The sequence below is a fragment of the Strongyloides ratti genome (assembly GCF_001040885.1).
Source record: "Strongyloides ratti genome assembly S_ratti_ED321, chromosome : X".
NCBI lineage: Eukaryota > Metazoa > Nematoda > Chromadorea > Rhabditida > Strongyloididae > Strongyloides > Strongyloides ratti.
Genome location: NC_037309.1, coordinates 482,162 through 508,399, shown reverse-complemented (window position 1 = coordinate 508,399; position 26,238 = coordinate 482,162). Strand labels below are relative to the sequence as shown.

The 26,238-nt window shown below is 21.8% G+C and overlaps 7 protein-coding genes across 7 annotated transcripts; 4 read left to right on the top strand and 3 right to left on the bottom strand.

Annotated features, from left to right (window-relative positions):
* Nucleotides 1–1,603: 1,603 nt before the first annotated feature.
* SRAE_X000010000 (Protein kinase domain and Serine-threonine/tyrosine-protein kinase catalytic domain and Immunoglobulin subtype 2 domain and Immunoglobulin subtype domain and Immunoglobulin-like domain and Protein kinase-like domain and Immunoglobulin I-set domain and Immunoglobulin-like fold domain and Tyrosine-protein kinase, catalytic domain-containing protein) lies at nucleotides 1,604–6,070 on the top strand (the record flags this gene model as incomplete). The annotated part of the gene is made up of 7 exons (XM_024644403.1): nucleotides 1,604–1,688; nucleotides 1,756–2,058; nucleotides 2,140–2,523; nucleotides 2,724–3,502; nucleotides 3,561–5,066; nucleotides 5,122–5,641; nucleotides 5,817–6,070. The coding sequence occupies 7 exons, from the start codon at nucleotides 1,604–1,606 to the stop codon at nucleotides 6,068–6,070; spliced, it is 3,831 nt and encodes a 1,276-aa protein (XP_024509965.1).
* Nucleotides 6,071–6,396: 326 nt separating this feature from the next.
* Nucleotides 6,397–8,120, top strand: SRAE_X000009900 (AAA+ ATPase domain and ATPase, AAA-type, core domain and P-loop containing nucleoside triphosphate hydrolase domain-containing protein; the record flags this gene model as incomplete). Its single annotated transcript, XM_024644402.1, has 4 exons — nucleotides 6,397–6,564; nucleotides 6,619–7,495; nucleotides 7,546–7,869; nucleotides 8,116–8,120. The coding sequence occupies 4 exons, from the start codon at nucleotides 6,397–6,399 to the stop codon at nucleotides 8,118–8,120; spliced, it is 1,374 nt and encodes a 457-aa protein (XP_024509964.1).
* Nucleotides 8,121–10,306: 2,186 nt separating this feature from the next.
* SRAE_X000009800 (Hypothetical protein) lies at nucleotides 10,307–11,161 on the top strand (the record flags this gene model as incomplete). Its single annotated transcript, XM_024644401.1, has 1 exon — nucleotides 10,307–11,161. One exon carries the CDS (start codon nucleotides 10,307–10,309, stop codon nucleotides 11,159–11,161), a length of 855 nt encoding a protein of 284 aa, XP_024509963.1.
* Nucleotides 11,162–13,021: 1,860 nt separating this feature from the next.
* SRAE_X000009700 (Protein of unknown function DUF1280 family-containing protein) lies at nucleotides 13,022–14,917 on the top strand (the record flags this gene model as incomplete). Its single annotated transcript, XM_024644400.1, has 1 exon — nucleotides 13,022–14,917. The coding sequence occupies one exon, from the start codon at nucleotides 13,022–13,024 to the stop codon at nucleotides 14,915–14,917; it is 1,896 nt and encodes a 631-aa protein (XP_024509962.1).
* Nucleotides 14,918–15,353: 436 nt separating this feature from the next.
* SRAE_X000009610 (Astacin-like metalloendopeptidase) lies at nucleotides 15,354–16,271 on the bottom strand (the record flags this gene model as incomplete). The annotated part of the gene is made up of 1 exon (XM_024644399.1): nucleotides 15,354–16,271. A coding segment is annotated over one exon (918 nt), but the record flags the coding sequence as incomplete, so codon positions are not given.
* Nucleotides 16,272–16,435: 164 nt separating this feature from the next.
* On the bottom strand, nucleotides 16,436–17,314 carry SRAE_X000009600 (Transposase, ISXO2-like domain-containing protein; the record flags this gene model as incomplete). Its single annotated transcript, XM_024644398.1, has 1 exon — nucleotides 16,436–17,314. One exon carries the CDS (start codon nucleotides 17,312–17,314, stop codon nucleotides 16,436–16,438), a length of 879 nt encoding a protein of 292 aa, XP_024509961.1.
* Nucleotides 17,315–17,527: 213 nt separating this feature from the next.
* Nucleotides 17,528–17,917, bottom strand: SRAE_X000009500 (Hypothetical protein; the record flags this gene model as incomplete). The annotated part of the gene is made up of 2 exons (XM_024644397.1): nucleotides 17,528–17,815; nucleotides 17,858–17,917. 2 exons carry the CDS (start codon nucleotides 17,915–17,917, stop codon nucleotides 17,528–17,530), a joined length of 348 nt encoding a protein of 115 aa, XP_024509960.1.
* Nucleotides 17,918–26,238: the final 8,321 nt, after the last annotated feature.

Below are 26,238 nucleotides of genomic sequence, written 5' to 3'. Positions count from 1 at the left end.
AATTAATTATTTTGTAATTGACAATGAAACCTACTAATAGTCAAAAGATATCTCTGTTAACATTTGATCGACATTCCTAATCATCATACATTTGTTTATTTCATTATATTTCAAGTTAATATTAACACATACAATTTTTTGATATTTTCTATTAAAAAAATTAATTAATTTAATTTTTTTTTATAATTGTTTTTAAATTTAATTTATAGTACTATGATAAATTATAAAAATATACATGATTTTAATATTATCATTTATTCTTTAACATTTACTTTTATTAATATAATTGCATGATAAAGTCTTTAAAAGTATGATTAAATGTTAAAAATAAACTTGTTTTATTATTAGTAATACTAAGATTTATTAAAAAAAAAGACTACCATTACTTTAGAATATATTTATTTTTAATTATTTATAAAAAAAAAAAATAACAAAAAATTTTGTTATAATAAAAAAATTTTTATTATAAATATTTAAAATTGACAAATAAAATCGTGTTATTTTTTGAACATCTAAACTTTCTTTGAAAAGGAAAAAGTAAGTTACTACAATTAACTATTACCCTAATCTATCGTTACTTGATCAATTAACAAAACTTCTTTTACATTAAAATCAGCACATGTTAAATTTTAATAACACACATATTTATTTCCAAAACTTATCACTAAAATTTTGGTATATGTCTTTAGGATGCATCTAACGATGATAGAATAATAAATATAAATTTAAACATTCATACATACTTATATTTACTTCCCTTTTCACTCAAATTTCTTTGCTTTGATTTTATGATAACATCACATTTGATTACTATAATTGACATTAAAAAATTCTAACTTTAAATATATATATATTATTATTTTATTAAAAAGTAGAAAAAAAAAATTTGATTTTATTAGATTTATAAAATATTTAAGTAAAAGTAATCTCATAAAATGTTAACACATATTATTATTAAATTAAATCTTTATATATAATATTTTTAAATAACAACATTATATTTATAATATTAAAAGATCAACTAAAAATTATATAAATCATATATTTATTATATATATATATACAATTTTAACCATCTTTTTGATTGTCAAAAAAAAAATATATATAAATATATTTAAGAAAATGACGAAAAGAAGAAGAAGACGAATCATTATAAAAATATATCTTAATTTAGTGAGTACATTAAAAATTTAAAAGTTAATTAAAAAGTTGCTTTTATATATTTTTAATAATTAAAGTATAAATTAATTATACATACTACTATATACCTAACCTATATCTATCTATCTTTCAGTTAATTATATAAAAAAATTTTTATTAAAATTACCTATAAAATCTATTTTTATTACCTCTTAGTGGTTATTAATAGCAACAAAAAAAAGAAAAAAAAGATACTTTTTAAAAAGTTATACCAAGAGATGATTATTTTATTTATTTTTTTAAATTAACTAGAAGAAAATTTATTATTAAATACTGTATTCTATTTTTTTTTTTTTTTTGGTAAATTATAATATTATCATTAGATTAAATATATTTTTTTTAGTGATATTTTAACAAATACTATATATTATTTAAATTTGGGATATTTATTTTGTAAAAAAAAATGTTTAAAAATACTATATTTGGTAAATATACAATTTTTCTCATTTTTCTTCTACAAAATACTTCTTTTGAAATAAGATTTGAAAGTAAGTATTTTTTTTTTGTTCATTATTATTTATATAATTATTTTTTTTAAAAAAAAATATTTTTTAGATTCATTATTTGCTGAAGGACCACCAAGATTTGAAAAAATAGCTAAAGTAACACATGATGTTTTATTAGGTGAATCAGTGAAACTAGATTGTAGTGCATTAGCAAGACCTGCACCATCTATTCATTGGTATAGAAATGACATTTTTCTAACATATAATATGCTAAAAAGTGATGAAAGATTACAAGAAAAAAAGATGACTTTAGAAATAAATGGTATTGAAGTAAAGGATCAAGGAAAATGGGCTTGTAAAGCATGGAATAGTCAAGGATATATTTTTAGAAATTTTACAATAGAAGTTATAGGTAAGTAATTGTAAAATAAAATTTTTTTATCTCTGTTTTTTTTTTTTGCATGATAATATATATGTTACGTAAATATTTTAGATTATTGTGATTATTATAAAAAAGAAGGAATAAATCCTTCTATTGTCCCATTAGAATGTATATGTTTGTGGTTGACATTGCATGAAAGAATAACTGATGAAGATGTTTGGGGTGATATGAATAAAACTGATTGTATTGCACATAAAGATTTTATTAAAAGAAATATTCAAAATCTTAATACAGGAATAGAGAATAAAGAAGAAGAGGAGGAGGAAACAAAAGTTACATTAGGATATGTAACTAAAACATATGAGAGTTATTCTAATAAACTTTTACCAGCAATTTATACAACAACATCTTTACCTAAAAAAGAATCAAAGCATGATGATTCTGATAGTAATCATTTTACGCATGATGTTATATTACCATCATCTAATAATAACGGTGAGTAATTTTTTTTTTTATATTTTTAGATCCAATAAAATTATTTGATATTATAAGTATCTCAGGAGATAATTTTGACTATGATAAATTATTTCCTAATCTTTTTGATCTTAATAGATTATTTTATTATCGTAGAAATTTAGTTGGTTGGAATTATTTAAGTTTTGATGATAAAATTAAAAAAGCTAAAGAAATTTTAGGAAAACAACCAGACATTCAGGAGACAGGTGGTGATGATGATGATGATAGTGATGAAAGTTTATTTGATCCAAGTTTATTAGATAAAAATTATTTAACACAACCAATAAAAAGTTTATCAAAATATAGAGGATATAATGAAGGTGAAAGAACCAAACCATATTTTAAAGGTAAAAATGATTCAGAAAATATGAAAGAACATATTGTTGTACCAGCTGGTAAAACAATAAATTTACCATGTAAAGCTTATGGTGTACCAGAACCTGATACAGTGTGGTTTAGAAATTATAAATTAATAATGGGTGGTACAACAAGACCAACAGGGTCAATATATAAAAAAAGAAAATGGTCATTACAAATAGAAGATATTTCTGATGCTGATTCTGGTACATTTATATGTGAAGCATTTAATTCTCAAGGAAGTGCAAAAAAAGTATATATTGTTGAAGTTGTTGATAGATTACGTACCAAACCAATTATGGTACCAGGAGTATTACAAAGTTTATCTATTGATACAAACAAAACAGCAAATTTTACCTGCCGATATATTAGTGATTTAACACCTCATATAATGTGGGTAAAATTAAAAAAAAATACTGATCATGATTTTGTTGTTTTTAATCATTCATCACCAAAATATAAATTTAATTATACTGATGTTATGGAAAATCCACGAGCTACTATTATTGATGGTATTGATACAACAACATTACTTATTAACAATGTAACAATTAATGATAAAGGTGTTTATGCTTGTTTAATAGGAAACTCTTTAGGTTTTGTAAGTTTTTTTTTAATCTTTCTTATCTTAATATAATAATTTATTATTATTATTATAGACAATGGATATGGCTAATTTAACAGTAAATGAATTTCATACATATATTATAAAAACTTTAGATCCATCAAATGTTAATATATCACCATATATAATTTATACATCTATAGGTATAATAATATTAATTGGCATATTAATAGCAAGTGGGATATATTGTTGGTTAATAAGAAAAAAAAATGCTGATCAATTTAAAGTTTTTAATCCTGATGATGTAAATGTTGGTGTTAAAAAAATTGTATCTGTTGTTCCTAAAAAAGTAACTAATGGTGATCCTAATTGGTCTGATTTTACCTCATCATATGAAATTTCTATTAGACAAGTTTTATCAAAACATCATTGTGTTAATAATGATGTTCCTGGTTTAGCTAATTATGAAGCAGAAACTGATCCTAAATGGGAAATTGATAGAAATAGATTACAAATGTTAAGTATACTTGGTGAAGGAGCTTTTGGACAAGTATGGAAAGGTTTGTTAACACAAAAAGTTTCAAAAGTTGGTAAAACAGAAACAATACCAGTTGCTGTTAAAAAATTAAAAAGAGATGCTCAGGAGAAGGAATTTGTTGATTTAATAAGTGAAATGCAAACTTTTAAATCTATTGGTCATCATGAAAATATTTTATCGCTATTAGGATGTTGTACAGGACGTGGTCCATTATTAATGGTTTTACAATTATGTAAGTATGGTAATTTGAGAGATTTTTTAAGATCACATCGTCCAAATGAAGTAAGAGAAGCTAATGATCGAAGAAATCAGGGTATTGCTGATGAGTTAGATATTTTTGATACATCAACAGTAAATTATTTAAAACCACTTGATGGTAGTAATAGTGAACCAGTACAAAGTTTAACACAACGTCATCTTGTACAATTTGCATTACAAATAGCTTCTGGAATGGAACATTTAGCAAAAAGAAAAATTATTCATCGTGATTTAGCTGCTAGAAATGTTCTTGTTGCTGATAATTATATTTTAAAAATATCTGATTTTGGTTTATCACGTGATATTAATTTAAATAATTATTATCGTAAAAAAGAAAATGGTAGATTACCTATAAAATGGATGGCATTAGAAGCATTAGATTCATTAGTATATACATTAGCCTCTGATGTTTGGTCTTTTGGCATCTTATTATGGGAAATAATGACACTGGGTGGTACACCATATCCAACTATTGACATGGCCAAATTATTTACTATTTTAAAAAAAGGTTATCGTATGGAAGCACCACACAATTGCCCTCAAGAAATTTATAATGTTATGCAAGCATGTTGGCAAGAGAAAGCTGAAGATAGACCAACTTTTACAGCAATTATTGACTATTTTCAATGGATGATAAAGAATGATGATGCATTACAGAGAGGTGAAATAATTGAATATGAATCTAGTGATGACGAGGATAGAAATGAGAATAATTCATTAATTCCAAAACATGATAATAAAAACTTTTTAAAGAAAACAAAGTTAATGAGAGGACTTGATGAAGTTGTTGTTATTGAACCTGAGGTAAATTATTATTTTTAAAAATAAATGATAATTAATGAATTAATTTTTTTTATAGGAACTTCGTAGAAATCGTATGACTTATGCTATAAGTGCCAGAGCAAATGAAATATTTCGATCACCTGGTATGTCAGAGAAACCTCTTAATATTGAGTTGGTTGAAGAAAATTCAACATGGTATGATAATGGTCAAAATTTATCTCCAGGAGGTAGGAAAAGAATTAGAAGAGATTCATCATCATTACATTACATTCAAACAGAAACAACACCACCACCTTTACCACCAAGATTAGGTAGATCAGAAAGTATTAAACATAAATCTTCTTTTGAACATCACCATACAATTCTTCCATTACCACAAATAAATGAGGAATCAGAAAATTTAAAATCAAGTAAAACATCAACATCAGATAGTAGTGCAGAATCCAACGAAACAGCCAAATTTGTTGGAACATCACAATATTATAACACTAATATGAGGGATGAAGATAAGAAACAACAGCAATCAATGGATTTATCAACAACACATCAAAGTATTAGTCGTAAAAATTCAAACAAAAAAACAAATTCTCTTAACGGTTTGTGAATTTTTTTTTTATTTCTTATAAAGCATGATTCAATTTGTTTTATATTTTATACTTATTGCATCTATATTTTGATATGATTTTTAAAAAAAAATCAAATGCATGAATGTTTGTCATTGTTATTGTTGATTTCTAGAAAAAATAAATTTAAAAATAAAAATATTTTCAGAATTAACATTAACTTCAACAAATTTGTTTGATTTAAAAAAGTGGAAATTTGAAGAGACTAAATATGTACATTCATCAGAAAGTTCCAGTGGCCGAGGAAGTTCAAATGGTATGTCTAATTATCTTGAAGAAATTGACGACTCTGATGATAATAATAAAATTCAACGCATTAGAAAAATATATACTAATGATTACTACACTAGTATTAATTATAATACAAAATTAAAAAAGAAACATGAATATTTAAATATTTAATAATCTTACTTTAATTAATTATTTTAATAATATTATAATAACAATAAAATTAGTTTTTTTATATATATTAACAATATGATAAAAAGAAATTGTTTTTTTTATGTTCTTAAAACGATTTAGTGTGGAGATATATTGGTTTGTATGTAGTAAATGTTTTATACATATATAAAATTCATTGTGTCTAATTGTATATGTTCATTGTGGTAGGAGCATATAAAGATAAAACATCCAATAACTTTATGTTTTGCTTGTTTACTGTTTTAAGTATATTATTAAGTTTATAAACTCCTTTTCTTGTTATTATTTATACTTTTAAATGTTTAAGTATGTCTATTTCATTAGATAATATTTATGAAATATATGAAAAGGGTTGTAAACATAATGACCATGGTAACTTAAAAATGGCTAGTGTCTTCATCAAAGAGGCCATAAAAGCATGTGAATCGTTAATAGACAATTCTAAAAATAGTAAAGATAGAAATAATGCTGTACAGGTAATAAATATCTTTTATTTAATGTTTTTATATAAAATATTTTTTTTTATTAAGGCACTTAAAGTTATGAAAGATCATGAAAAAAGTATTGATGAATTGGAGAGAAAAATTGATGATATTGGAAAATTAATAAGATGCCAATCAAGTTTAGAACCAACACCATCTGACCCATTACCTCAACAAAAAAATACAAAAATAACACCAATCCAAGGTAAAGGAATTAAGTCAAGAATTAATGCACGTGGAGGTACTAATTTATCTTCATCTACCACAGGATCATCACCATCAAGTAAAAAAAATACACCAACAGGAGGAAAAGGTACTAATAAAACACCTGTATCAAGAGAAACAAAAGCAAAAGCAGCTAGTAATGTGGCATCTTCTTATGATGCTGTTAATAAGTTTGATGATGGAAATTCAAATAGTAAGGATGATAATGATGATCAAAATGAACCAAGTGAATTTGTATCACTTCAATCACCAGAACTTGTTGAATGTGTCAAAACAAGTATTAAAGATGAAAATCCAAATGTTCAATGGGATGATATAGTTGGGTTAGATCAATTAAAAACTTCATTAAGACATTCAATTGTTGTTTCGAAAATATTACCACAACTTTTTGTTGGTATTCGAAGACCAACAAGAACATTTTTATTATATGGTCCACCAGGTACTGGGAAAACATTAATCGCAAAGGCTGTTGCTACTGAATGCCAATATAAATTTTTTTGTGTAACACCATCAGTTATATCTTCTAAATGGAGAGGTGATTCTGAAAAATTAATAAGAGTTCTTTTTGATACAGCAAAATCATATTCACCCTCTATATTATTTTTTGATGAAATTGATTCTATTACATTAAGAAGAGGTAAAAATGCTGAACATGAAGCTACTAGAAGAACTATATGTGAATTTTTAGTACAATTTGAAGGTATTTTTTTATATTTTTAAATAAGTATTATTTATATATATTATTTTTAGAAATTTCAAAAAGTGAAGAAACTAAAGTATATGTTTTAGCAGCAACAAATCGTCCCTGGGATATTGATGAAGCTGTTTTAAGAAGATTTGAGGCTAAATTTTATGTTCCTTTACCAGATGAAGCATCAAGATCAGTAATAGTTAAAAATGCAATGAGAGAAATTCATTTATCGGATGAATTTTCTTTTGATAATGTTGCAAAAAAATTAGAAGGTTATTCAGCATCAGATATTGTAAATATTTGTAAGACAGCTGCAATGATACCAGTAAGTGAATTTTTAAAATCAATCTCAATATCAGATATGGCATCACTTCAAGATGAAGGTGGATGTCCACAACTGCCAGTATCAGAGGAACATTTTGATAGAGCAATAGATCAAACAGTAAAGTCAGTATCAAAGGATTCACTGGAAGATTATACTAAATGGGGCAATAATTGTATGTAACATGTTAACAAAATCTTGTCTCCATTTATTTTTGGAAGCATCCATTTTTTTTTATTTTATAAATTAAAGACAACTTTTTTTTTAGTTTTTTTTTTAACTAAATTCATAATTACTTGTTTTATAGGATGATAAAAAAAATTATAATTATGTATCTAAGATAATTAATCATGAAAAAGGACAAGAAAAAGAAAAAATTTAACAAAAGTGATATTACTATTTTGTAGTTTACAAAAATATTATAATACATTTTAACAAGTAATAATTTTTTTTTTCAACATTTTTATTAATTTGTTTTCTATAAAAATAAATTATAATTTTTAGTTAAATTAATCAAAAAAAAAAGAACAATGACATGTATCTAATAATATCTTTTAGATAAATATTCTATCTCATACAATAATAGAAAAAAAAGGTAAAATAAGATGGGTAAATAATAAAATAATTGATAAAGATATTTTAATACTAAAAGAGAGATAGAATTTTTTTTTAATTTAAAGTGATTTATTACTCATATATTAAAGAATAATTTATGTGTGCCTTTGTTGTCATGTCTTTATATTTTATTTTATTTAATATAAGATGATTATATTTTTTTTTTTGCTTTTCTTTAATTTTGTATCCTTTAAAATTTTTGTGATAATAAATTTTAATATGTATGCCTTTTGATCAAGTTTCTAATGACAAAGTTCAACTGTTATATGTATTTAAAATAAAATCTGTACATAATTTATTTTAAGTTGATTATAATAAATATTTTAATTGTTAATAATTTTTGTCTTTTTTAATTAATAGTATTATTTAATAACTTTTTATTATTGTATTAAATATAATTTTAAATAATGTTGGTAAAATTATTGTTCTTCAAAAAGTATATAAGAAAAGAATAAGGAGGTCTTATTTTTAATTATATTTATCTTTTTCAATGATATATGATATATAAAATTTTTAGTTACGTCATCTTATTTCTCATAAAAGGGGTTAAAAAAATATATTTATTTTATATAATAGTTTATTATATTAAATTTTAATGTCAAATGATCAAGTAATGTATGAAAAGGTTGCCGAAAGTTGAAAATTTAACTGTCGTAATTTGATTTTGGTAGATTATGTTACTATAATTATATGTCTACCTGCCTTAGGGATTAAATATTATTAATTTAAATTATTTTAGTGTACCAACCTTTTTTATAAAATATTTTATGTAGTATAAATTTATATAAGATTTTAATTATTGTTCATTTACAAAATTCATTTACTAAAATTTAATGTTTAGTATAATTATAAAAGAGAAATAATGTCAAAAACTTTTTTTTATATAATGTAATAGTAACATTTTTTTTTTAATTTTTATTAAAAGTATGAAGTAATGATAAGTATATATTGTTAAAGATATGTGAAAGTTATATATTACAGTCATTTATTATAAATTATTTCCCTAATTTTTTTTTTAATTTAATTTTCTTTTATATAATGTTAAATGATAATTTATGTATAAATGTCTCATAAATTGAATTCTTTTTTCATTTTTCATCATCAAAAATAAATATCGTTTTAATTTTAATGTAAGTATCACTTTTTCCTGACCCTGGTTTTTCTTGATCCAATATAAAATCATATACATATAATATACATTATAAATAAATCTGTTAATATATGTATGTCTTTTGTATGTATAACCCTATCATGATTTATTTTCTTACTACAAGCCTATTAATACTACTTAGACGACAGCCCCCAAATAAAGGAGGCCATCAAAGATTTAGTGCCCTCATTTTAATTGCTTCTATGTCTCTTCATGAATACTATTTTATAGTAACGTTGTGGTTTATAATATCTTATTATGTATCTCCAAATAACGCCTATTACTAGGGTATAGAATATTTCTTTACCTTGGTTTTATCATTTTTAGATCTTCGTTAAATCATTTTATCAATATACTTAAATCAGAATAAAATTTTGAAAATTTAAAATTCTATAATACTTCTTTCTTTGTATAATATTAAAATATATTATTATTAAAATGATTTTTAAAATTTTTATCTTTTCATATATATTTTTATCATTGTACAGATAATCCTATTTATCATATAACTACTTAATATATATCCATAAATATATATATATATATATAGAAATATTATATATTTTATTATTTTATATATTAATGTACTTCTTATCCATTATATATTTAATATTAATCTTATGTATATATATATATATATATATATATATATGTTAATCTTTATCCATGATAATAGTTTTAAAAAAAAATAATATATAGATTTATTATAAGTTTTAACAATATTTATTTATAGATGCGGGCTTCTTTGATTTGTTTCCTATTATTTATTATTTATGGATTGACTAATGGTTCAATCTTAGCTGATGATGTTAAAAGATCTAAAAGGCAATCACCATTATCACGTGCCTGGGAAGAAGCATTACCAGGTGTTCAACCATTTTGGGAAAAATATAGTAATGGACCATATGGAATTGTTATACGTGGATGGCAATTTAGTAGATGTGCTTCAGAACAATGGACAAATTATGTTGTTAATGTTAGTAATATTGTTATATGGCCAGATTATCCCAGATTTCCTGGTCCAATATTTTTTAATGTTACAATGGATGTTAATGAAGATCTTCCAGTTGGAAAAATTGAAATGGATTTAGAAGTTAGACATGCTGTAACTAATAAACAAGGAAGTAAAGGATGGCAAGTAATACCATGTCAAGGATGGAATATTATTGATGGTTGTGATGGTGTTGGTTCATGTAGATATTGTGATATTCTTGATAAATGCCAAGAAACAGTTAACTCAGCATATAAATATGTTCATGATAAAAAAGCAACAGATTTTCTTAAAAATAATAAATTATGCCCACCACCAAAAGGTCATTGGACAATGACTTTTTCAAAAGTCTTTTCTGTAGATGATCTCCCAAAATCATTCTTTGGTCCTCTTCAATCTAATGAATATTGGTTAACATTTTCTTTTACTGATGGTAAAGATAAAAAACTTGGATGTGCACGTTTATGGGTTGATGTATGTAAATATCATCTTCAAGATAAACAACAAAAATGCCTTCGTGATCCAAATGCTTTTAAAAACTTTATTAATGAAATTAGTTCACAAGCTGAACAATTAAGAAGAAGAGGTGGAAAATAAGCAAATAACAAAGAAAAAACGATAAAGTCAATGAAACTTTTAACATTCCATAATATTGTTTATTATTTAAAAAGTAATTAAAAATATAGTAATCCCTGAATCTATAATTAATGAATATATATAATAATTGTAACATTGAACTGTATCATTTTTATTAGCATAATTTTTTTTCTAAATCTCATAATTATTAATAAATTCCCAAAATAAGGTTGAATAACATGTATACTGTCACAATGATAACATTTAAGTTTTTTTTAATAATAATAAAATAACGTTAACATTTCTATTAATAGAAATTGGCTTTATTTTTTTCTTAATTTATTATTATTTGGTAATTAGTTAATTTTAAAATGTAATAGTAGAAAAATATAATATATTTATTTATATTTTGATGTATTTATATGAAGAATTATTCATGTTTTTCAATTTTTAAAATTACATACAATAAAATTATTTTACTGTATATAATGACTACAAATGTAATGTTGACTATCTTTAATTATAATTAATAGAAAAAAATAAAAATTTTGTTATAAAAATATTAAATAAAAATTATTAATAATTTTAAAACATGTCATTAGACAAAAATATCTAATGTATGAATTATATTCAATATAAAAGAAAACTTTTCTCACTCAATTTTTTACTTTTTGTATCATTTTATATACCACTAAAATGTATCTATATTTTATGATACAAATTGTATTATTCTTTTTTAGAATCTTTTATAAAACTCTTCATGAATTTCAATTAGGATAACAAATATATATATTTGATAGATTCTATTTCAACATAAAAAATCTTATTAAATGATTTTTTTATAAATCAAATGTAAAATAAGTTTTACAACTTTCTAATAACTATTTACATGTTATCAAATATTTTAAATATACATTATTTAGTAAGCATTTTTTTTATATATATTCAAGAGATTGACAAAAATAAAATACTAAGAAGTCATGTTGAAATTATTAATCTTAAATTTATATTTTCTTATATAAAAAAAATATCTTTAAAGTGTAATTATTAAATCTTTAATGCTTTTTGGATAATTAAAATTTTGTTAAAAAGATGATTAAAACATATGTTATTTCAAGAAAAAAGTGCAAAAATATATATCCGTCTTAGTTACAGAGCTTATCTTTTGACATTTAACAAAAAAAAAAAATAGTCAATAAGCGTACTTTCAGTGATATTTGTTAGATTAGTAATAAAAAAAATAATTAAAACTAAATATTAAGAATAATCCAGATTTAAAAAAACATTTGTTTATTAATGTTACTAAATATTTAAAGACATATCTTCTTTAATGAATTCATTTTTCTATCTATGCAAATTTTAACAAAATATTTTTTTTTGCCATTTTACTTTATTGTTAATTTTAGTTTTTGCTACATTATAAAGAATGATGCAATTATATTGTAGGTGAATATATGTTGAAAATAACAAATTTAATTTAATTAAAATAGATTTTTATTATATATAAATAAAATTTTTTTCTTTTTAATAAAATAATAAATATACTATTTATGAAAAAAAATCTTGTGTATTAAACTTTAAGTAGTAATATTATGAAAATTATAAAAAAAAATAATTCTATTGTACTTAAAAAAAAATTTTTTTATATTTAATTTAGATGTATAATTTTTTAAGTATATCTAGAACGATTAATTAAAATATATATGATTTACTGATATATAATAGAATCTTTTTTTTAAGTGAATAGTAGTATTGTTTTTATAATGATTTTTTATTTGACAAAATTAATTATTTAAAGTACAATTTTACAAATATACTATAAAAAAAAATATTTTCCAGATAATATATAAAATTTACACATAATAATTAATAATTTTCAATATGGATTCAATACCATATAATGAATCATTTGAAAATTCTGATGCTTACTTAAAATATATTATGGATTGTAGACTTGATGAAACAAAAGTTTTAAAAAAATATGAAAAATTAATTAATCAAAATGATTTTGAAGGAGCTAAAAGTTTATTTAAAGAAAAATTGAATGAATTATACAAACTTCGTATGGAAAATCAAAGTAAAGCATATGATATTGCTTTCTTAAGAAATAAAGTAAGAGGATTTAAATTAGTTACAACAATTTTACCTGTTAGAAATGACGATTACATGGAAACAGACTATTTTGATAATACTGATGATAAAGAACCAGAACCAAAAAGAATTAAAAGAGAATCATTTTGTAATGATTTAAAAAATTTTATTTATGAAAAAGGTTATGTTGATATAATGACACAAGGAACTCTTCATTATTTAGCAAAACATTTTGGTACAGTATTATCTGCTAAAGTTACAAAATTAAATCTTGATGAATGTTTATCATTACAACTTTTATGTGGTTTATCAAAAAATAAATTTTCTAAACTTAAAGAATTTATTGAAAAAGCAATAGGAATTGAAATATTTCCATCAAAATTAGAATTAGGTAAATTATGGTTTGAAATAGGTGATGATTCTGATTTAAAATATTTCAACTTTATTGTTGTTAAAAAAAATGATAAATATGTATTTGTTGATAATATTGATGATATAGAACGTCCTCAATCACATGAAATTATTGGTTGCTACAATACAACAATTGCAGAAGATCTTACCACTAGATATGAACATTTAGTTTTAAATAAAAAAATTAAAAATGATCAAAAAATTGTTGATATTTGTATTACAGGAGATAATCATAATGATACAACTAAAATTTCTGCATATTTTAAATTAGATAATACAACAAACACATACGCAAATCTTTTACCATTAGTAATATATAAAGGTATTTATACAAAAGAAACATTAAGAAAAGTTGCTTTATTAATTGGTGAACAAATAAATAGTCTTAAAGTATTAACAGTTAAACCATATAAAGATCATGAAAAATATACTATAAAAATAAGATGGTTTATGATTGGTGATTTTAAATTTGTTCATTATATAATGGGTGATAAAGTTGATTTTAATAAACATCCATGTCCATATTGTTCAACATTTAAAGGAAAATCATTATGGGAAGATTATCAAACAACAGCTAATGCACAATTTAATAGAAAAGAATCTAATGATAGATCAATATTTACTGTTATACCAATACAAAGAATTTTATTACCATTAATTCATTTATTTATGGGTATGTTTACAGATACCTTTAATAAATTAAAATTAATTCTTGAAAAATCTGTATCAAAATTATTTTTAAAAAAAATCCTTGATGAAGGTTTTAATAATATTGATAAACATATAAATTTATATTGGAAAACTTTAGATGGTGAAGAGATAATAAATACACTTCAAGCATTTCAAAGAATATTTAGTAATATACCATTAGGTGAATTAACAAAACAAAATATTGATGATTATGAATGGATAATTAGTAGTATATATAATATTCAATCATTATGTTTAGCAGATGAATTATCTGATAGTCAACAAAAAGATTTTGATAAACAAATTAAAATTCTTAAAAGATACTATTCATATAATATTAATACAGAAGATTTAAAATATACAGCAAAATGTCATTTATTAGATAAACATTTTGATGAATTTAAAAATATTTATAGAAGTGCAAACTTTTTTGGAGAACAAGGAATGTCAAGTGGTAATACTTGGATTTTATATAATTCAAATTTTTTTCATTGGATAACATATAATCCAAGTCAACAATGTAGAAGAATGTTTTATTTGATGAAAGCAGCTAATAATTGTCATGATAAAGGATTATGGAGATAAGATTTTTTTCTTTTAATAAGATTTCATTAAAATACTCATGCTTTATATATATGTTTTATTTTTTAAAAAAAATATCCAATTAATGTTTTGATTTCTTTTAAAAATTATAAATCATGTAAACAATAATATTAATATAAATATATTTCTATATGAATATATTTTTTTATAGTAATATATTATATTAAAATATATCAAAATGCTTTGAAAATTATTTAATAAACAGTTGGAAATATATTCTTAACCTAAATTTTAAAGGTATCAAATAAAAATTACATTAATATTTGTTATAAAAATATTAAAAAAAAATGTTTTCTAAGAGAAATGTATTAATAAAATAGTTAAAAAAATAAATTGTTTTATTTCTTTTATATTTTAATAAAGTTTAATAAAAATATTAAATATACCTAATATATTTGTACTTAAAAGAATGATACTTTTAATTAGCTGTTTGATATACAATATTAACTTTATCTATTGGTCTCATACCTCTATAATGTAAAATAACAGTATTACCTTCTGATAAAATTATTTTATTTCTATCAAGTCCACAAAATCTTGCACCAGCAACACTTTTGTCATTTAAAAATTTAACTTCAAGTCCTTTAAATGGTTCACAAACTTTGAAAAGTGTAAATTGTGAAATATTAATTCTTAATCTTATTCTAGATCTTAATGGTGCAGTAATTCGAATAATACAACTTTTCTTTCCTCTAATTGCTAATGTTTTTGGTTGTGCAATAGCTTTTAATTCTTGATTTGGGCAACCTGCTTGTGATTTAACAAGTTGTCTACATAGTTTTCCTGTAAAAAATGTAGGACATCTACAAACATTACAATTTTTAGGATCTGTATATCCATGATTAGAACAATTTAATTTTCTTTTACAGATATCATTACAATAATGTAAATTTAAAAGTTTTATATCATTAAAACTTGCAGCATGTGTTTGACCAATTGTTTTTAAATAATGAACATTTTTAGTAGATATGGTAATTCTTCCATTAACACTAGATGAAACACGATTATAATGCATTACTGATCCATAGTCATATTTTAAATTATATGTTAAAAATGATGGCTGATAACCAACAATTTCTCCAAATCCATCAAATGCATTTCCCAAATGTAATGTTATATATTTTCCTCTATCTCTTCGACTCATTTCATGATCAAGTCCTAATGCATGAAGAGTTTCATGTTCTACAATTCCATAAACCCAACATTTAGGTGTTAAACTAATTGGTTGAGGTTGACCAGTAGGTAATTTACCTAATACTGAATAACAACCATCACCTCTATAATATACTATTCCTGGACCTCTAAGTCTACGAACTTTTATAAATTTTAAACAACTTTTTTTGGTACTTTTCAGTTTCGGTAGGGACAAATTTTATTCAACAAAATGAGTACGAAAACGTTAAAAAATTAAAAATTTTATTTTTTTTTTGAAAAGGGGAGATTCTTTTACATATAAATAAAAAAAAAAATTATTAAATTTCATTAATTTTCTCCTTTATTTTACGTGTTTTCTTCCGGCGGCCAGAAGGTCGCTATATCACGTAAGATTTGGAGGAATGGATTCTCTTCCTTATTTCTCTGCCTCCACATGAATTCAGCGAGGTAACTGTCTAGCATATTTCTAGAAGTACCTCTCTGCTTCTTGTTCCTCCATTTGGCGCTCCCCCACATCCTTTCAATAGTCTGGGTGTGAGCTCCAGACTCAGGATCCACAAAGTGGTATTTGTGATTCACTTTGAAGTGAGTGAATCCCTGAGCTTCGAGTTCACTTGTTCTGTAAGACTTCCAGCTATCTGTGTAAATTGTGCTTCCCTCAGCCACATTATCCTTAATTATTTTCATGAGGGTTTGCACCCCACGGTCTGGAACGGTCTTTAAGAAAGATTCCCCCGTTTCTCTGCAAATACCTCCAAGAATCCATATCCGTGGTAGAACTCTCCCTGCATGGTTCTTCCTTCTTGTAAACAAGGATTCATCCACCTCCACTATCCTTCCTTCTCCTCCAATCTTCCCAGAATTCTCTCTTTCCAAAGAAGCCGCGCACACCTCCCTCATGTAATTACACCACTTTACGGTAGTGTCGTGGCTCATCCCTAGTTCCTCCTCACAAAATTTGATCGAAACTAGTTCTTTGCTCCAGCAGTATATGAAGCGTACTGCTATGACGAAATCTAGTTTCAAATCAGTAAACCAAGTGCCATGCTTCAGTCCTATTTTTTTAAGGCATGGTCTTTTGTTGCAATTCCATTGATTTCTTTGACCCATATATAGCTTCATTTGATGTCCGTTTGGACAGATTCTTCTTTTCGGAAGAATTCCATGCTCCATCAAAAAATCAACAGCTTCTTTTTCAGTTGCTGGCAAACTAAAAATATTCATTTCTGCAAAAAAAAAACTTAAATTTTAAAAAAAATTTGAAAAATTTGTAAAAAAAAATTTTGGAAAAAACTGACTGTAGAAAAAAGTGATTTTCTTGATGATTTCTTAATCAATTGATTTACTTTTTTCACCATTTTATTCCCAACAATTCAATTATCAAATATCAAATGCCTTTGGATTAAATTTATCCTTTTTTCTGATAAGAATTATCATTTAAAATTTGTCCCTACCGAAACTGAAAAGTACCCTTTTTTTTGATAAATTTTGAAGAACTCTATCAACTAAAGCTGCTGGTACTGGAGGGCGTACTGCATAATGAATAGTTCTAGGCCATTTAAACATTGGAAGAGGAATAATAGCTCTTTCTAATCTAAGATTTTTATCATCATTTAAACTAGATTGATTTGATGAAAATAAACTATTAAGTGAACTTTTTGTATGATTATAAGAATTTTGTAAGTTACTACTTTTTGAAGAATTTGTGCTTATTAATTGAGAATTCTATAAAAAAATATATATATAATAAATCAACTTTAAACTTACTAAAAATCCAACATATAATAAGTATGTAATTAATTTATAAAAAATAAAAGAAATATTCATTGTTGTATGAAATTGTAATTTGAAAAATTCTTTTATAGAGATTCAAAAATTCTTTGTTTTCCAACTGAAAAAACAAAAAAAAAAGTATATTCAAATTAATTTTTTGCAATAAAAAATAAAATATTTTTTTCATGTCAAAAAAATATAAAAAAATTTATAAGATAAAACTATAAGCAATTAAAATGAATATTCCAATAAAATTAATAAAAGTTTTTTTTATTATTTTAAAGTAAAATATTTATCAAAAACAATAATTTTTATAAAATTACCATTCAAAGAATTTAATTATTTTTATATTAACTTTTTAAAAAAGATTTTTATGTTTTTTTTTATTTATGCAAAACTAATTTTTAAAATTAAAGAAAGTTGCTTATTATTTTGTTATCAAAAATTTATGTATATGCTTTGAATATAAAGTTTTGTTTAAAAAAATTTTTTTAACACACAATAGTCACATTAAAATTTTATTTCAATAATGATATTGCACATAAATTGTTTTTATAAAAGAATGTTTATATTTAAAAGATAAAGATATTTGAGATTAAAAATTATTTAGACATAAAAAGTTACATATTTGTTTAAATCATATCTTATTTTTGTAGTTTTATTATTATAAAATTGACATCAAAAGATGTCCTTTTCGCATTATCACAAATATTATTATATTTTAAATTACAAGAAAAATTTTGTCAGGTGTTTAAATAATAAAAAAGTATTTATATAAAAATATTTTGTACAAAATAAATAAACTTTTGATTCTTAATAATTAATTAATTATTGTTGATTATATTTATTGATAATTTTAGTAGAATTTTAAAGCATTTTGTTAAGCTGCGTTGATGCTATCGTTAATATAAACTGAGATAAAAAAAACAATATGTTCATGAATTATTTAAATGATAATTTTTATTTTTTGTATATTTTTGCAAACAAAAACATTTAAACATTTTTTCTTTATACTTATCATTCAAAGTCAACTAAATCTTCTACTATATTGTTTAAAATATTTTTGTTTCCAATTACATTAAATTTAATATTTAATCTAACTTTGTAAAAATTAAACATTTTAATACGATTTTATTATTTTTTATTTAATTCAAGAGTTTTGTGTGGGATTATTTATATATTAAATAAAAAAATAACACTTATTTTGATAAAAAATATCTGACAATATTTTTTTATACAAATTGGTCCTGCCTAAATTTCATTATTGACAACAATTTGTAGCATTAATTTAAAATTTAATTTTTAAGTGCGATCTAAAATCAATTTACAAATAAGATCAAATTAGCATTTGTTATCTATAAAGATTATATTATATAAATAACTAATCGTCTTAAATAAATAAAATAAAAGACATTTTATTTTTAACACAAATAGGTAGAATACTTTATGTAAAAATTTAAAGATATATTGCTATTTTTTTACATATTGTATTGAGTTATCTTTCTTAATAAATTGATTGATAAATAATTTGAATATGATTTGTTGTACATTTTGATCTTTATCAGTATATATATCAGGTTTAAAGTCTATTCTAAAACTGTGTTATTGCAAATTCTATGTTTTTTAAAGTAATTTTCTATTTATCATCTAAATAATTATAAAAAAGATGGACATTATAAGTTCTCTAATTACTTTTTTATATAACTTTTATATCTTTCTTTAGTAATTATTTATGCATTTATATGATATATTAACAAAGATTAACACAATTATTACCGTGCTAAATTTAGCATTTTATTTTAACTATAAAAAAATAATATTAAAAAAATTTCAAAACTAAAATGTCTTACATTATGTAAAATTTAGTTCTTAAGATAGACCTATGATATATTTTATCACTTTAAAATTGCCTAATTAACAAATATTTTAATTCACTTATTTTTTTAATGTAAAAAAGTAATACAATTTGATATCCTCATATTATGTAAATTAAATGGCATAATGTTTCAGACAAATTCATGATTATACTTATTAATATTATGTAATAAAAAAAAAATATATAAAACGAATTTAAAAATATTTTTTTATAATTGGTGAATAAAATATATATATAAAAATTCTAATAATTTAATCCAATCTATACCTTTTATTCTTTTAAAAAAAAAAATATATATATATATATAAGTAATAAAAATTATACTATTTATGAATCGGTTTTGTTATTAAAATATCTTTTAAAGATAAAATGTATAAAAAAATTTTGTTTTGACTAAAAGTTAATTTATAAATATTATTTTAACAAAAGCAAATATATTCATAATTATTTTAGTTTAATTTTAAAAACGACTATATCAAATTTGATATTATAACAATCACAAATATGTTATCAAAAAAAAATTGTTGTTAAGAAATGTATTGCTATCTACAAGGCGGAATGGCCGAGTGGTCTAAGGCGTCAGACTCAAGAATATTACTTGTGTAGGTTCTACATCTTCGCTGAGTATTCTGATCTCGTTATCGAGGCGTGGGTTCAAATCCCACTTCCGTCAAAACTTTTTATCAATGAATATTTTTTTTAATAGTAACCTGGTAAAGTATAACTTTGAACAAGAAAAAATTAATTTTTGTAATTTTATTATTTGTTTAAGCTTTGACCTAAAATCATAATTGAGTATAATTTTTGAAAACTTCAGTAGAATCTTTATGAAACTATTTTTAACTTAAAACATTCAAATTGCTATAAATTTGTTTTTATTTGGCTATGATAAATCTACAAAGTACTTTTGATTAAATATCCTCATTTTTATATCTGTATTTTTATATATTTTAACTCATTATCGGATTGAAAAATGTATACTACTTTAGTACAAAATAACTTTAAATTTCTATACTTTCACTAACATAAAGATAAAATATTGTATTTTCTATGATCTTTATAATTATTTAAGACAGAATATGACAAGAAAAATATCTGATATCTAAAACGATATTATTCAAAATTAGTCACTATTATTTTATACTTCTCAGCAACATCATTTTTTTAAATTATTTAATGAAACATTTGTATATATTCTTTCACATATCTTATTAAAACATGCTTTTTTCTACAAATTTTACTCTAAATTTTATTTGTACATACTTTAGCAATAATTAAAATTAGGTATAGAAAAATGTTTTATGATTATAATTTTTTATGGTTAAAAATAAAAAATTTGTTTTTAACATTTTTTAATATATCAATTTTTCAATTTTTTTTTTAAATTATTTCAAGTATTTAAATTGTTAAAGTTTATGATAAATTTCAATAAACTGACTTTATATTAAAATTAAAAGTTTAACCGAAGTAGATATTGTTTGTTTTGTAGACAAAAGAATGTTTAAGATGCAAATTAAAAAATTAATATAATTTAGAATTAAATTTTTTATTTGAAGCTAGCCATTTTGATTTCTATTGCCTTAAAAATAATCTTTTAATTTTTTTTTTGTATAACTGTAGCAGTATTATTAATGTTAATGTATTAATAATAATGTTTCTAGTGTTACTTAAGCAGTTCCTGGACGAAAATGGAAATTTTCAAATTCCTGTGGCTCTGTGGCCTAATGGAGAAGGCGTCTGTCTCCTAAACAGAAGATTGTGGGTTCGAGTCCCACCAGAGTCGTTTTGAATATATTCCATATTTAGATATGAGGGAAATATATAAAATTATACTTGTAGAATTTTTTACATAGTAATTTTCAAATACATATTATTTTGTGGACATATTTTTTAAGAGAACTATTAACAAGTTAATGTTTAATAATATTTTTTAACAGTAATATATCAATTTTTTTATTTAATATGTATGTAAATGTATATATTGCATATTATGAAAGAATAATTTTTTTTTATTTGCTAATTAAATTATTAACCATATTATATTTATAATTTAAAATTACCTAGAATTTATATTTAAAAAATAAAATTTTTTATTTATATCACAAAATAAATGCTAAAAAAGTACTTTGAAGGAGAGTATTTTTGTGCTTAATGAAAAATGTTTTATAAATATAAAATAATTGCTCCAATATTGTATTAGAAATATAAATATTTATTGGTTTTTAAAACTTGTTTTTTATATATATGATTAAATATTTTCATTGTACTTCTTTAATAGCTAAAATAAATTGATTGTTTATATTTAAAAGATACAACAATTAATATTTCTTAGAAAATTTTTTAATAGAAAAAATGTTAGTAGTTGATCAATTATACTATCAAATCACAAAAAGTTATTATAATAAATATATTTTTGTTAATTATAACTTTGCTTCAAATAATAAGACAAATCCACGGTTAAGCGCAAGTTTAATTTTTGTTTTAAAACAGGTTTCACAACAAAAATGAAGCTTTTACAAAAAAAAAATTGACACATAGGTAGGATATGATTTCTTAAGTATTTAAAACTTTTTATTCAAGGAAATGTTGATATCTTTTCTCCAGATATCTATCATAATTTTTTAAACAAACCTTTAATGGCACTTAAAAAGCATTATATTTTTAAACCTTTTTTTGGTAAATCTTTATTCAAAAATTAAAACAAATATGAAAAAAATTTAAAAATATATTATTGATTATTATTCTACCTTTTTATCATAATCATATTGTATTCATTTAACAAACACTTTACCAACATTTGAACATATTATAGATACAAAGTTAAATTTTTTAATTATGCATTGATATCATATTATATAACAAGTTATAAAATTTTGAATATAATATATAACTTTCGACTTTGAATTGTGTGAAACCTCACATGAGGAAATTACCTTTGACTTTGAATATTTGATAAATTAAAGAAACACATAACCCAAATGATATAAGAATTAAAAATAGTTTAATAAAATCCATGAACTCAAAATTAATAATTAAGTACGATAACGCTGTAAATATGTATATATAACACTGTTTGATATTTTGATGTCTAAATTTTATTAGACCCTATTTTGTATGGTTTCGTTTTAGAAACCGAAATTATTAATAGTATTGTCAAATTATTAAGGCAATTAATATTAGTGTACACGACAACATTAATTATTGGTTTGATAAAATTTGTCGAACTTGATGAGTATTGATCAAATGACTTTTTAATAAAATATTATTTTTTCTATTTCTTCGTTTGCCAATTTGTACAATATAGTTAAGTATGACCTCTTTTTTTTTATAAAAGATAAGTTTAGTTTGTTAATAAAAAATTTACTTATTATATTAATTTTAAATATGTTTGCATGATACATTTTCACATTTAAATATGATTTTTTAAAAATTTTTCCTATCACTGAATTTTTTTTAATATCTGATACCATTTTAAAGATTAGTTTTGCATTTTTTTATAATTTGAATTTGGCAAATATCATAAAGGCTATATTTGATGTTAACAATAATACTTTCCCTTTGTTATTTTCAAGTTTATAAAAAGTAATATTTAAAGTATAATTAATGACACTGATATTTTGGAGCAAATAAATTATTTGTTTTACTAAAATATTTTGATTGGTAATCAGTAAGTATGAAATATTATGGTTAATATATATTTTTATATCAGTAGTAACATTATTAAAAAATAAAATTTAACAAGTAACGAGATAATATTAGGAAAATAAATTAAAGGTAAGTTTGTTATGCTTTAAAACTTATATTCAATTTAGATAAAATTGTACAAAATATTAGAAAATAAAATTATTGTGTATTTTTTAATTTATCAATATATTCTTTTAAATTAAATAATAACAATCTTAATAGACAATGTTTTAAAAGAATGGTAATTTTAATTGTGTAAGTAAATTTTCTTTGATTTTAATATTTTTTTTAGATTCTTAATGAAAAAATGAACACTTGTGTAACATTCAAAATTTTGTTGGATTGAATTTTACGAGAAAGAAATAAAAATATAATAATTCATTTTATATTTTTCATTATTTGCTTAAATATTTATTTTTAATTTATATTTATTTCTAAAGATATTGTAGCGATATAAAGAAAATGTTTAACAAATTGTTATTTTAAATGTAAATGTGTAATTTATATATTCAATTTTACATTTTTCTTAACATAATTTTTTAAAATAAAATACTTAATTTGAAACAATTGTAAAAGATGTAATCTATGTTTTAAAATAGTAGTGTTGGCTAAATTTTAGATCCACTAACGTACTAGAAATGTTTTTTGAATATTTGAGTACTATAGATATGTATTTTTTTGTTTAAAACTACATTGTTGATTTAATAAAATTTTTTATACTAAAAAAATAGTGTAAAATAAATAATTAAAAAATATTTTAAAATAAAAATTATAAAATAAACTTTTTTTGGAATTTAAATATGCCACTATACTCATTCAATAGCCTTTAAAAAAAGATGAATTTTGAATATAATTAACAATGTACCAAAACTAAAACTTCAAAAGTTATAAGAAGTCAAAGTTGAAGGTGAAAGTGGGGAATATTTTTTTCTAAAACATGACTTTTACGATAAAATTAAAAATATTAAATTTAAAACAACTAATCTAAATCAGATTTTTACAAGAAGTCGATTAAAGATGGTCTCATCTTTCTGTGACTTCTAGAACTCAAGATATAACAAAAAATGTGTTCTCAAAAAGTTTCAAGAACAAAGTTCAGAACTCAAGTATATGAGAACTTAGAGCTATGAAACCAGATGCGCTGGACTTTTCTAAGAATTCTAAGTATAGTGCACGTTAAAAACTTTTTGAAAATTTTAACCGTTCTTGAAATACAATGTTTGGTATTTTTTCGCGCCTTATATTTTATCATCGTTTTTTATATCTCAAAAACTATTAGAGATATAAAAATATTTTGAAGGTAGACCCTACATGAAAACTAAATTGCAGTTGATTCCAGAAAACTGCTTCTAATTATCTCTATTTTAAAGGAAGATATAGCAGAAAGCGGAAATTTTTTCTAAATATTCATTGTTCTTCTCTTTTTATACCTCGTTTTTAAATATATTTCCTGTTCATATCTTTACTCCAATATAACATTTTATAGTGGTATTGGTATCATTTGATTCTCCATTATATGTATATGTAAAATGAATTATTTATGTAAAAAAATTTTTATTATATTTAAAGATTCAAGATTGATAAAAATATTTTCGATTCGACTTCTAGCATAAAAGGTAAAAAAAAAACTTTTTTTGGAATTTAAAAATGATATACCCCTCATTTGATAGCTTTTGAAAAATAATGAACTTTAAATATAATGAAGGCTATACCAAAATCAAAATATAAGAAGTTATGATGAGTCAAACTTGGAGTCGAAAGTAAGGAATATTTTTTTTGTAAATCTCGATTGTTATAATAATATTGTAAACTTTAAAAATAAATATTTTATTCTAAAACATTTTTTTACGAGAAATTCATTAAGTTTATTTACATCTTTATACGATTTTTAAAATGATGTTATGATAAGAAATATGTTTAAAAAAAAAGTTTTAATAAAAAAAAGATAGTTGAATTGTATTAAATTTATGTGTACAAATTAATATTTTTGTTATTTTTTTATTGTAATAGGAATTCAATTAAATATAAAAATAAAAGTAATGGGAGTTGTACTAATGAAATTTTTTTTTTGTCAACATATTAGAAATAATAATAAATGATAAAAAATATAAAGTTATTGTAAAATTGTACATATATCTGGTATAAAATGTTTATATTACACAGAATGATAGAACACTCTTTTTAATTTTATAGATTTTTTTGGTATAAATAAAAAATCATTATTATATTTTAATGAGTTATGCTTATGTATGAATAAGTAAATATAAGATAGATATCATTTCAAAATGATACTATATGCGTTTTTTGATAATAACTTGAACTATTTTCTTTGTTTGTATAAAAGCAATCTAAGATGATCAAAAGTAAAAGTTTTTCTCTTTATGTAAAGATTTCTTTTTTTAAACTTAAAAATTTGGTAGATGTCTTAAGAATCATGTCAGAAGTAAAATAAATTTTTTCAGATTCAAAATAAATAATTGATTCAAAAATTAATTAATGTAATATATGTGATGTTAAATATAAAATATTTCTGAATTTAAAAATATTTTTATTTGAATTGTAAGAATGCTTTAATAAAAATTAAATCTACAAAAACTTGTTAACAAATAAACAATTATTAATATTATTGTTAGAAAAAATAGACTTCAACTTGAAATAAATTGTAGAATGTTTTTTCATGATTTAAATGTACATAATAAAATTATATTTGTCATAAAAAATAAGATTAATGATAAAGAATAAGTTAAAATTAACAAAAAGATTACATTTAAATTTCAAGCAATGTATAGTTTTCAGCAAAAAAGAAAGTTTATTA